We start from the raw sequence: 13,425 nt of genomic DNA on the forward strand, positions 1-13,425 counted from the left end.
AGAACGACCTGACCGAATGGAAGAATCAATCGATGCTGGTTATTCAAGTCTTAGCCGCGACTCACGGTTCCCTTCGACATCCGATTCCGATAATGCTGAACATTCCGATAGTGACCTTGAAGAAGAAGCAAATATGACTCTTGTTGATAGCGCATGTGCAGAATGTGATCCCGCTAGAACGATTCCAGACATCAGAAATAGTCTATAAGACAAAGTGAGTCAACTTAGAGCTGAAAAAATGATCGTTGAGGAAAAAATCCGCGAAGCACAAGAAGACGATATAATTCGTTTTAAAAACTCAGCGATTGCGACGCCATCTACCTGGTTACAAGAAACAAATGTTGTTGAAAACATTGACCAGTCTGAAGGAAAGACTTGAAAATCAAAGCCAAAGATTACAGAAAAGTTATTCAACAGTATTATCAATGCAAAGAAGATTTGCTCAGAGACATAATCCGTTTTTCATTGTCCCAAACACAAACTTTAGTTGAGAAAAGTAGTACTATCGCGGATGAATAATTAGTGCTATATGTATGATTGTATGTAAATATGAGGAATAATTATTTATTTATAATGCTCTATAGAATGAGGAATTCAAAATACTGTACAAAATGATCATGTGACTAGAAAAACAACTCGTTGTAAACTTTTTATTTTCTGGACTATTTTCGATATAAATCATGTGTCGTGTGCAAAGACTGACTGTTGTTAATTTGTTGTTACATTTGAACTTAATCACAGTTCAAACATTGTTTATGTTGTGTGGTGCTTGTACAAAATTGATTATTTATTGAATCTCTATATATAAAATTTAAATGAAACTACTTTTTTTTAATATATAAACCTCGCCCTGATTAATGCCATTACAACTAAATTTTCTGAACTTGACATTATCCTGCAATTCGCATAAACCCCCAAACAAAAAAAATTGAGGAACAAATCATGGTAACAAATGATAAACAAATCGTATGATTTCTTTGTGATTTGAAAGTGATAAAATTTCACATGCAAATGAGCTAACAAATCACAATAACAAATCACGAACAAATTGCTTACAAATCATAAGCAAATCATAAACAAATGGTTAAGAAATTGTTTTGAAATCATTTACAAATCAGAAGCAAATTATTTTCAAATCGTAAAGAAATTGTTATCAAATCTTTAACAAATCAGAAGTAAATCAAAAGAATAGAGAATGGCAAGATCAAGATATAATAAATTTAAAACAAAACTTATATCGAAAATACAAATTAATGCAAAATCACAACACAGATCCTTATGTACGAGGGTCCTTTTTTAAATGCCTGAAATCGTATCGAAAACAAAGAAGAGCAAAAATAAGAAAATTCAAACAAGACATCATGAATAAACTCGATAATTTATATGATCAAAATCCCAAAGCCCAACTACTAGATAAAATTAAAAATATCTCAAATAATAGTCAAAACAAATCTGAGAATACTATCGACCCATCTAAATGGCAGGAATACTTTCAAAAATTAAATAAGAATGAACAATATAGTGATGATTTGATTAAGAAGAAACTTGAATCATTCCATAATGAAAATGTTTTTAATGAACTTGACTACTTAATAACACCTGAGGAAATAGAAAAAGCAATAAAAAGTCTGAAGAATTCTAAATCGAGTCGATTTAGCATGATCTCGAATGAAATGATAAAATATAGCCAAACCATTTGTTTCCCTCTCATACAAAACTCTTTAATTTAGTATTTTCAAGTAGTATTTACCCAAAATTTTGGGGCCAGGGCTTTATCACCCCCCTTCACAAGTCTGGATCTAATCATGATCCATCAAACTACAGGGGCATTACTATTGCAGATAACATAGGCAAGTTATTTAATTCAATTCTAAATAACAGGTTGACAAAATTTTTAAAATTTAGAAATATTATTAGAAGTGAGCAAATTGGTTTTACTAAAGGATGTCGCACAACAGACCATATGTATGTGTTAAATACCATGATCATTCCAAAATTTGTGAAAAATAATTCGAAGCCTCTGTATGCATGCTTTGTAGATTTTAAGCGTGCATTTGATTCAGTTTCACATCTCCACCTTTTTTATAAACTTAAATGTATAGGTGTTGGAACAAAATTTTATGACATTATAAAATATATGTATGAAAACACAGAAACTGGCCCGAGAACACAGTTATTTCGTAGTGCATTTCTTTTAGACAATAAATTCAAATTAAAAAAATTGCACCTGCTCTTTCTTAAAAAGATTTTTACAGTGTAGTGTACTACCAGTGAGACAAATAATATCAAAATTATAGAAACTTCTACCAGCTCTAACTCAAAATATTGACAATTCTGTGTTAAGGGGGTGTAAAATTCAGTTTGACAGCTTCAGATGTGATAAAATTTGACCTTTTTGAACTGGACCAAATCACTACTTAACATAAAGATTCAGCACCCAATTTTTTTTAACATGTAATTACATCCCCCTACTTAATATTTCATGCATTTAATATCAAGAAATAAATTGGGAAAGTGTATTAAATAAAACATGCAAGTTATACACTGTTTACACTAGGGACTATATTCGTAAGACAACGAAAACCAAAGGACGATAACTGTGTCCTTGGACCAACTTGTGTAAAAATAGACCAACACAGGACAAACCTTTTTAAATCAAATATAGGAGTAAGACAAGGGGATAATCTCAGTCCCTTCTCTTTAATATATATTTAAATGATTTGCCAACCTATTTTGACCAAACATGTGACCCAATCCCATTAAATACACATCCCTTAAATATTTTAATGTATGCTGATGATGTAGTTCTTTTATCATCATCAGAGCAAGGACTTCAAAATTGTGTTAACAAATTAAATAAATTTACAGTTGATTATAAAATGACAGTTTACACAAAAAAGACCAAGGTTCTTGTATTTAACAAATCAGGAAGACTTAAAAATATTAAAATATCATTAGGAAACCAGACTTTAGAATGTGTACAGAACTACACATACTTAGGTATACATTTTTCATCATCTGGGAGTTTCCAAATAGCAAAGAAAGAACTTTATAACAAAGGAATGAAAGCATATTTCAAATTAAGGAAGACCTTTTCAGTGGAAAGCCCAAAACCTAGTACTTTATTACACATCTATAACCATACAATCCGACCAATCTTGTTGTATGGATCTGAAATTTGGGGTTATATACCACATGAGAAACAAATACATTTGGATAACTTTATATCAAAAGAAACTGATTATCTTGTACTAGAGAAAATTCATACTAAGCTTTGTAAATTTTCACTTGGAGTTAATATAAAAACATCAAATATGGCATGTAGAGGAGAATTAGGTTCACTCCGGATCCCTACACTGCATTATGTAATAATGAATATGGTAAAATATTGGATCCATCTTATGAAAGATATTGAACCTTCAAATATTATTCTAAGGGAAGCCATGAATCTATCTCATTCTATGGACAAACATAACCAGGAATCTTGGATAGGAAGCATTAAACATATATTTAAATTTCTAGACTTAGAATATCTATTTGTTAACCAGTCAAACTTTAAACAGAACCATATTCTAAAAAAAGTTTACGGTGGATAAGGATGTTTTGTTAAAAAAAAATCCCCCAATAGATTTCTACAATATTTATAATTTTGTAAGATCGGGGTGTCCTCAGCAAATTATGAAAGTATTATGACCACTTTCTTGGTAAATATGGGAGATAACCCACCATGAGTTCCCCCCCCCCCCCCCCTAATGATGATTTCCTCAATTTTCCAATAAAACACTAATTTCATGGCAATTTTTTTATTTTTTACAGTAAAAACATTTTTTTCTACATAATTATAAAAAATACATTTGTTTCATATAATAATAATTGGATGTGTGCTTTATTTTCAGTTACAATCTGTGAACGGGGAAAAAATAACACATTTTGATGAAAATAAGCACTTCTGTAGGAGCCAATTATGCAAATTAGGTCACCCTGTACAAAAAACCACCAAATAGATTTTTTTTTAAATACAAGCATTTTGAAGGTCTTTACCTAAGCATTGTTTCAGCATAATATGAACATACATTTCTTACCTCGTTTATTGTCTATACCTTACACTGATAATTGAAGTAAAGTGGCAAAATTTGGAAAATTGACTTAAAATACCATTTAATAGATAAAATGTCATAAATCAGTAATAAAATTAATGAAAAAAGTATGGTGAAAGGGAGTTTGTTCTGTAAGTCATTCAAAATAAACAAAACCTTGTCATGGACCTGCCAAAAAAAAAAAGAAGATGCCCTTTGGGTATAGTCTGTCTTTAAGTCCATCTGTTCAGATCAGGTTCTGGTTGTAACATTTTTGTCTTTTTATGTAGGCTATTGATATATGGTATAAGGGTAGCTCAGCTCAAAAGGTTGTGTTACTACCATGAATAGTGACTTTTGACCTTGAACTTTGACCTCAAGGTCAATTTAATGATTCTTTTTTTTCTAGAACTGTAACTTTTGTCTTTTGATATAGGCTTAACTGCCGCTTTGATATTTTGTATGATGGTAAATCAATTCATGAAGATGTGTCATGCACCATAGTGACCATAGTATTGTTGACCTTGAACAAAGACTTCAAGGTGAAAATGATTTGATTTTAGACCGAACACCAATAAAGCAACACCAATGAATAAAAAATTTCACTAAATACAGTATGTGGACAACTGGAACAACCAAACAGACAGGGTCATTTCCATATAAACAAATTTTTGTTTACAGGTCTTATGGTGACAATACGTTGCACACATGATAATGCTATGACTACCCCACACTTGTAAAATTCAAAGTATTGACAACAGGAAGAAGGTATTGGACAGACCCAAAATGTAACTATGCGTTTCAACTGATCACTTTCAGGGGGTTGGACAATTATGAATAATGAAGTCATTAATTCTGCCAAGTATTTTCTGTAAGAAAAAATATTCGACCTTAATTGTTACAAGTACCAGCAATTAAGAAGTAGTTTTCAGACAGACCAAAAAGTGACAACATTACAACAGACAACTCATGACTTAACTTTAAGGTGGTGGCAAAATTGATATTTTTATTCTTAGGGGTTCTTACTTCTATAGATTGAATGTAATAAACAATTAATTTCTCCATAGGCAACAATGGTAGCCTTTTCCAAGATACAGAATTAATCCACAATACTAGCTTATAGCCCCCTGTGGTACTCCTAACACAAAGTACATAGTAACCATGGTAACTGTGAGTTCTTTTGAAAACATTACTACTCTACTTATTAACCATGTTAACAATATATTTTAATAAAAGGCTGAAATGACATAGCAATAAGGTAAAAACTACCCTCTAGGGAGCGGAGGGTGGGAATAAATAATTTCCCAGAAAATTTGAATGTCTGCTCAAAGCATTGCAAAGCAAGCGTTGCTTTCAGAATAATTATGTGCTTGTGCCTAAAACAAAAGCCCTGTTAATTAAGCACTGATTGGTTAATTCAAATGCAGTGTTAATTTTGATTGGTTAATTAGGATAATCTTGAAAAAGCAATTAGTAAATGAAATTTCACATGCAGCAGCAACTGGGAAAACCCAAAAGCTGATTGGACCAAATAGCAGACAGGGATTCCCAATTAAAATTATATGTACCGGCATTGCACAAAACATATTGTGTATTAATAATCTATTTATACAAAAAAGTTCACTTTATAATGTTGTTTTTATTGACAAAACCTTGCTAGCATTAAAGAAAAGTTATTCTGTCAGTATCATTTGGTACAAAAAATATATGTTTGAGTTGCTTTTTTTAACGTTATTTGTACTTATCTCCCATGCCTATCAAATTTACACTTAAAACCCCTTTTCTCATCCTAGCATTGAAAAGATATCTCAGTTCCATTTATAGGACTGAAGAATATAATTCATTTGGCTTTTGGTATAATGCAGAGTGCACAAAGACTCTAATAATAAAAAATAACATGCACTCATATGGACCCGATTAGCCATAATCTCAATTCTGAATACCATGTTATGTTCATAAAATGGCTGTGCCAATACAATCTGGTAACCTATAGTATAGATGTAATACCACGATTGATTTTCCCCTACAGTCTTTGTTAAATTTGCACTTTTCAAAGAATTGTACAGAATTTCATTTTGTTTCAAATAAAATATACTTTCTCGGACACATTCTGTATGTATGTGCCTGTTCTAACTCACATACTCAGGAGCCTTTAATTCAGTGGTTGACGTTTGTTTATGTGTTACATGTACATATTGGTTTCTTGATAATTTTTTGTACATAAACTAGACCGTTATCTTTCCCCTTTGAATTGTTTTACATTGACATTTCAGGGCCTTTTTATAGCTGACTGCTGTATGGGATTTGCTTATTGTTGAAAGCGGTACAGTGACATTAAGTTGTTATTTTTTTGTGTCATTTTGTTCTCTTGTAGAGAGTTGTGTCATTAGCAATCATACCACATGTTCTTTTCCATATTCAGCCTGAGTAAGGTTGTATCCTGTCCAGTACTGCATGTACTAGCACTATAGAAAAAAATGTCACTGTACATTGCATTGCATGTAAGAAACTAACCATCACTGGATATTAACCAATAAAATTTTCCTATGCAACTGGATGTAACTTTCTATGATTTGGTGGTATTACATCTATAACAAGCTATTCCTAAGTACATGTAAAATATTTAGTAAAGGCCATTTTCACTGTCTCTGTTAAATGCTAACTGTAGATGTTTCAGACAAAGTCCACTGTGTGCTAAACGTCTAGCTGTAAGCTTTGTGATGTGTGAGGCCCTGATCAATGGAATGTAAGAATCTATTAGCAAAGCTGAATTGAATGGAAAAACATCCTTTTCTGAATATTCAAAGTGCTCAAGAAGTTGAAATAGACTTGTGACATCAGCACATGCATTGTGAGCATCATATTGTACGCCAAGTAATTTTGTGACCAATGTTTGTTGTTTATGATTTCCTATGTCTTTAGTTTTGAATTTCCTTCTTGCCAATTTTATTGTATCAATGCACCCATAGAAATTTCAAGGAAGACTGTGCTGACGTAGTTTGTTCATCAATATGGGAATGTCAAACGAAGCAATGTTATGACCGAAAAGAATTGGTTTCTTCTTTTTGCTGATAAAATCAATAAATTCCAGTAATACAATCTGAATATCTCTGCTTTTAACTGGTTTACCATGATGGTACATCTGGTCACAAGAAAAATCAAAAGTCAATCCTGTTATTTCTGACGATTTGGGTGAAATAACCTTCCTAGGTGATACATACTCATTAAATACAGTGGTTCCATCAAATGCAGCCAGCTGAGTTATATCAGACTTCCTTGATAATCCTGGAACAAAAATAAAGAAATATTGCATTAATAATTAAAATTTATCTTTCCCGAAATGTGAGATGACTTGTTCCATATCAAGTTTGGTTAAATTCTGCTTTAAATACTGTCTTTGACTTATTCATTTTATAAATTTAAGCGGCAGCAAGTATTAAATGGTGGCATCTTTGAAAACTTATTCTTGAAAAGTGCATCCAAATTAATGGGAGTCAAATTTCTTGATTACAAGAAAAACTGTTTCAATTTTAGCAGTCCACCCTATTTTCACATGAACATTATATTGCGATTTAATTTTCATCTAACTTAATTTTACCTATCAAGTACATCAGGAATAAAACAAAATTTAATCATCGGGCTTAAATTAAAATATTGTTTGTTTGCCCTTTACCGACCGACCCTATAAATTTGTTCCGCCTGAAAATCTTTTATTTGTGTTTACCAGCAAAATTTTATTTTATTTTATTTTTTGTTCCTTCCAAAAACCTTATATTTGTATTTCCCGCTCAAAACTTTTTTACTGGAATTCTCAGGTTTTATCTTTCCTGTATAAGGTCTAGTCCGTTTGGTATCACATGAGCGTTTGACATGAATGAACACTTGCATTTGGAGTTTCAAAGCATCTGTTTGAAATCGATGTTGAAAGCTTTGAAATCATGATTTAACGAACGTTACTCTGTGTCTTTATACATGAAGAGCAGGGTTCATTCAAAAAAAGTTCGTCCAATACTAAATTATCAACGTGTGTACAAAATATTTTGTAAACAGACTTTTTATCCTATGTAGGGATGGCCTTTGGTGGTCCGTAGATTAGGATGATTATGTTAATGATGCCTTCGACCAGCATTGATATATTCTGATTTATATCTGACATGAACCAAAGGTCTGTAAAGGGGAGAATATTTGGCAGTAAAATCGCCAAGTTTTTCCATACAGATCATTTATAAATGCGGTGTAAAATACAGTACGTGACAATTGAGTTTCAAGTCTTGTAGCATTTTTATTTGAAACACAGGCACACACAAAAATTTAAACTCTAGGGACTTTTTCTACTAGTAATGTACTGGACATATTTTACCAGAACAAAGTTATCTCTTACCTGCTTACAGAAAAACTTTTGGTCTAGGTAAGCGTTCAAGGTACATAGTACTATTAGTGCAAGTAAAAAATTCTTAAAAATTCCAGGAATGTAAACGTTTAAAATATGCCGCACAGCCCTATATTTTGAAATTTGAAAAAAATTGTAGTGCATATGAATTAACTTAACATTCTACATGATATTTTTTTTTCAAAACTTGGGACTATTATACTAATAGTCCTAGAAACTTATTAGCAAAAGCATACTTAAACAAAAGCAATACAGACAAAAATGACATCATGCAGATTTTGTATCTATAAACATGATAAAATAAAATATTATACCTACCTGCCTACCCATGACAAAAAATGTACCGAGCTAAGTTATTTTTTGGGAAAGAAAAATAAAATATTTTACCTACCTACCTACCCTGTTTCAAAACATAGGGTCAGAAAAGGGCAAACAAACAATATTTTAATTTAGGCCTCGCCTATAGTGTATGCTGTCAAACTGTAATCCATGTCAATTTTATTTTTCATGATGTAAGGGGCATAACTCCCAACAAACGTCAGTAAAATATCCCTTTATTCCAAGACTATCATTGAAGTATTCCCAATACAAGTTTTGTAAATACCACAGAATGGATGTTTACTACGCTTAATGTTATGTCACTTTCATTTATTTCACGGAGTTACAATTACATTGTAAGCTTATTTCACTTACTTCCAATAACAATGTAAGTTTTAAGGTCATAGTAACCTTATTCCAAGCATCAATATTTGATTAAAGAATCACTAATGAGTAGGCAAATCATGTGTCTTGTGTGCAATTTTTTTAGCCTGATATCTGTGATTCAAATTGTTTGTTTACACTTACCTGTTGTTTCTAAATCAAAAACTACTACTGATTCTTCTCCTTCAAACTTCATCTTTGATGGAATAGTTTCTGTGTCAATATGTTCTTGCACTTCTATTTCTCCTCCATAGGTGTCTCCCTCTTTCACTGATTATCTTTCAATTTCTTGGACTAGAAACAATACAAAAAAAGTTAAGAACAATTAGGGAAGAAGTGATTCAGATGCAAATGCACAGTGGGAGCTATTCTATGTTGAAACATTTAATGTTAAACTTTTGTACATTAGAACAAATGTCTCCTTCCAATCAAAATTAAGAGCCAGAGAATTCTCCCTCTGTGGGTTTTCAACTAAAATGTTAATAAACTTGAAGGCTTGAGGCTTCTCCTGGATATGGGGATTCCACACTGTTCGTTGAAGACCCATTGGTTGTCCTTGGCTGTATGTCTATTTTCACTACCTTGTTGGGTTCTTGTCTCCTTTACACATTCCCCATTTCCATTCACTTTTCTTTTTACAGAAATATTCCATACTTCCATTGCTAGGATAGAAGTACAAAATAAGGTGATCCTCCTCTGAGTTTCTATTTATTGCTTTTATAATTATGGAATAATTTGTTTGACTTGGATGACTAACACCAAAAAAAGGCCTACCTTTATCGTGAGTCTTTTTCTTTTGAAATTAGTAGTTGACTGTGTTTTCCTAATCTGTTTACGCCTTCGATCCTTTCGAATTCCATGAAGTATGGTTAAATGTCCAGGAGAGAGTAGAGACTTCTTATTCACCTGAAAAGAATGAAGACATTTGCATGAAATGTATTAACTTGAACTATTTTGAATGATTCATTTACTTTATAGATATAAAATTTAGAATGTAGAGAAAAAAGTACATATCTGAAAAAAAAAAATCTCAAAAAAGATCTAATTATAGAATAACTACACATCAATTCATGAACGGAAGGTATGTAGTGCATGAGTTAATTATTAGTGTTGTTTGGTCATGAGTTGAATATTTTTCTCTATTTGAATTTTTGTATTAGTTATTTTTTTTATTACACTGGCAAATGGCATTTTTTCTCCTAAAAATAAGGTAGAAAATGTAAGGAACATGACAAAACCTATTGTTGTATGGTGTCAGGGGAGTGAAATAACCACATTTATACACAGAATTATACGACTTTTCAAACTTTCTATTTCTCTTTAAATTCTCTCTCCTCTTTTTACCAATGATAGCTAGTATTGTATTCTATAAACTGTTTGCTTTATATGCAGGTCCATTATATTATACTATAATTGTAATTTTATACTGTATTATGGAGAAAACTTCATAAGTAGGATTTACTTGTGTCTAATCCATTTTCCTTAATTCAGCAAATAAAATAAGTTTTTAAACTAAGCATACATAATAAAGAAAGCCCCTAAATACATTTACCTTGCTTAACCAACCATAGCCTTCGTTCTTTTGCATCACAGCTGAAGACACCCTAGCTGTTAATGATTTAGTCCCTCCATAAAACCTGAAAAAATCCCATAAATAAATATTCAACATACAAACAAAATAGTTTATGCTCCACAAAATTAAAACACATAAATATGTCTCTCTGTTGCAGCTAGTCCTGGAAAATGACAGTTAGTGGATTGTAACTGTGGGGCATATATGCATATAATGGTAAAAGAATTAAGATGAGCTTGAGTTCAGAGCTGTCACGGTCTTCCACATCAAGGACATTTACATGATTTAAAAAAAAAATTATTTATGTTTTCCATTTTTAATGACAAAGTTATACATTAAACACCACAGATTGCATTGAAATCAAGTTACCACACATTAAATCAATACCAGAGGGTGTGTCACCGACAATTTTTATGTGTCTTACAAAAATGTCTGGTTAAAACTGGAATTGTTTTACTTTAAATGTTTTAAATTACAACATTGAAGCTAAGGAAAATTTGTGCAAACACACTTCTGTTGCTGAGATTTTTACCTAAATTAAAAGAAATCCTAAAGTAATGTAAGGCATACCTGTTTTTTGGGGCAAAACTAGCAACACTGTTGTTGAAACTTTCGTTTGACTGCGTTGACCCTAGGTTTAACAGCCTATCTGTTCTTTCAATATAACTTTGTGCCAACTTGTCCAGCTCTTCCCTCAGCTTGTCTCCAGAAAGGGCTTTCCCATTGGGTAAATGTTTGAATCTGTAATATAAACAAACAGAAAATGAGATTGCATTGCCACTGGTTTTTTTTCTACACTAATAGCAAACTTCTAAAAAATGTCATTCAGTCTAATGATCTTTTTAGTTCTGAACACATCATCTAACTGTAGTAAATATTAATATGACCTGTGATCAAATGTGAAAAATTAAATCCTTAAGGTGGTACCTAACACTACAGGGAGATAACTCTGTAAAGTCAGCTAAACGTTTTAATTACGTTGTGTTGTAAAGGGAATGTTAAGCTTCTCAATGATCAAAATTGGTGTTTGTCAAACTGCTATATAACCAGTGTAATTTTTCTGACAAAACGCTTGGTTCAAAATTTATGAAATTTTTATGTTTTTGTTAAAGGGTCAAAGTAAATACTTTGTCAAAATTTTATGAAAATTAAACGAGACAAATTAATTTTAGTGAAAGTGTTGGGTACCACCTTAACATTAAAGTTTATTTTGCAATCCACACAGTACTTTTAGAAGAAAGAAGTTTTTAAAGTTATCAGATGGGCCAAGACAAAGATGGATAGTTGATTAATACATAATGATGACAATAGTTCACATAGCCCTACAATTGTGTTAATTATATACATATATATACTTTACTGAACTCTAGGAAATTAGAACTTGTAAAATAATTATTGCAGCATTGAAACATTAAATGATCACTTTATCAGGGATCACTGTCATGGTGTAAATTACCTAAATTTGGTTGGATCTTTAACATATGTACACCAAGTTGGACTGTACTGTTCATGGTGTCCAAAAATATGTGGCACTATAGTGGCGAGTTCTGTCTTCATTGATTGTTTAATATTTTGGTGTTTTGAAATAATATACATAAAACACCTCACTATGTAGGGGATGACTTTTGATGACTTTAACTGTTTGTAGTTTTTTGAAAGACCATAAAGACGTTTGGAGAGATTTTTCTTCACATGTGTTTTATCATCTTTTTTTTATTATTGAACGAGGTAGTCTTGATTGAGTAGTAGCATCATTATCAGCATGTAAAGTTCCAACTGTATATCCATCCTCAGCAAGTCTTTGAATCATTGAACATGACATGTCTGGCTCCATACCTTTGCTTGATCCTGCAATACAAAATGAAAATAAAGTGATTGTGTCCAATAAAATAAATAAAATTTCTGTTTTCCAAAATGCTTCCTACTTTTTCCAAGGTCAAGCAAAACAAGAATTCAATTTTTGTTAAAATCAAACTAAGTTTAATTTTGGACCCTTTGGACCTTAATGTAGACCAATTTGAAAACCGGACTAAAAATTAAGAAGATAAATACACGGATAGATTCGGTATATCAAAGAACCCCAATTGTTCAATTTTTGATGAAATCAAACAAAGTTCAATTTTGGACCCTTTTGGCCCCCTAATTCATTGGGACCAAAACTCCCAAAATCAACCCAAACCTTCCTTTTGTGGTCACAAACCTTGTGTTAAAATTTCATAGATTTCTGTTAACTTATACATTTTTTGTACTAAAGTTATTGTGCAAAAACGATGAAAAATGCTTATTTTGGGACCTGTTTTTGGCCCCTAATTCCTAAACTGTTGGGACTTAAACTCCCAAAATCAATCCCAACCTTCCTATAGGTGGAGCCAGGGCCCCCCTTTAGTGGGAAAATTTTGGTTGATTATATAGGGAATCACTGAAACATGACTGGAGCCCCCCCCCCCCCCCCCCCCTTATGAAAAGTCCGCCACTGCTTCCTTATGTGGTCATAGACCTTATGTTAAAATTTTATAGATTTCTGTTTACTTATACTAAAGTTATTGTGCAAAAACCAAGAAAATTGCTTATTTGGGCCCTTTTTGGCCCCTAATTCCTAAACTGTTAGGACCAAAACACCCAAAAACAATCCCAACCTTCCTTTTATGGTCATAAACGTCATACCAATATATACGACCAAAAAA

The 13,425-nt window shown here is 32.0% G+C and overlaps 2 protein-coding genes across 2 annotated transcripts; both read right to left on the reverse strand.

Annotated features, from left to right (window-relative positions):
• Positions 1 to 6,714: 6,714 nt before the first annotated feature.
• LOC139497965 (uncharacterized) lies at positions 6,715 to 9,445 on the reverse strand. The gene is made up of 2 exons (XM_071286220.1): positions 9,313 to 9,445; positions 6,715 to 7,361 (listed from the first exon to the last, which is right to left on the reverse strand). The coding sequence occupies exons 1-2, from the start codon at positions 9,362 to 9,364 to the stop codon at positions 7,051 to 7,053; spliced, it is 363 nt and encodes a 120-aa protein (XP_071142321.1). The 5' UTR covers positions 9,365 to 9,445; the 3' UTR covers positions 6,715 to 7,050.
• Positions 9,436 to 12,711, reverse strand: LOC139497787 (uncharacterized). Its single transcript, XM_071286020.1, has 5 exons — positions 12,198 to 12,711; positions 11,312 to 11,482; positions 10,721 to 10,805; positions 9,943 to 10,074; positions 9,436 to 9,462 (listed from the first exon to the last, which is right to left on the reverse strand). The coding sequence occupies exons 1-5, from the start codon at positions 12,335 to 12,337 to the stop codon at positions 9,436 to 9,438; spliced, it is 555 nt and encodes a 184-aa protein (XP_071142121.1). The 5' UTR covers positions 12,338 to 12,711.
• Positions 12,712 to 13,425: the final 714 nt, after the last annotated feature.

This window comes from Mytilus edulis, chromosome 12, assembly GCF_963676685.1.
Source record: "Mytilus edulis chromosome 12, xbMytEdul2.2, whole genome shotgun sequence".
NCBI classification, from domain to species: domain Eukaryota; kingdom Metazoa; phylum Mollusca; class Bivalvia; order Mytilida; family Mytilidae; genus Mytilus; species Mytilus edulis.

Excerpts from the sequence above, each read along its gene's own strand:
- LOC139497787 (XM_071286020.1), bottom strand. The coding sequence starts at position 12,337 with ATGTATATTATTTCAAAACACCAAAATATTAAACAATCAATGAAGACA. Across the intron at positions 11,483-12,197 it reads AAAGATCCAACCAAATTTAG|ATTCAAACATTTACCCAATG; the intron begins GTAATTTACACC and ends TTTATATTACAG. Across the intron at positions 10,075-10,720 it reads GCTATGGTTGGTTAAGCAAG|GTGAATAAGAAGTCTCTACT; the intron begins GTAAATGTATTT and ends CATTCTTTTCAG.
- LOC139497965 (XM_071286220.1), bottom strand. The coding sequence starts at position 9,364 with ATGAAGTTTGAAGGAGAAGAATCAGTAGTAGTTTTTGATTTAGAAACA. Across the intron at positions 7,362-9,312 it reads TTTTGATTTAGAAACAACAG|GATTATCAAGGAAGTCTGAT; the intron begins GTAAGTGTAAAC and ends TTTTTGTTCCAG.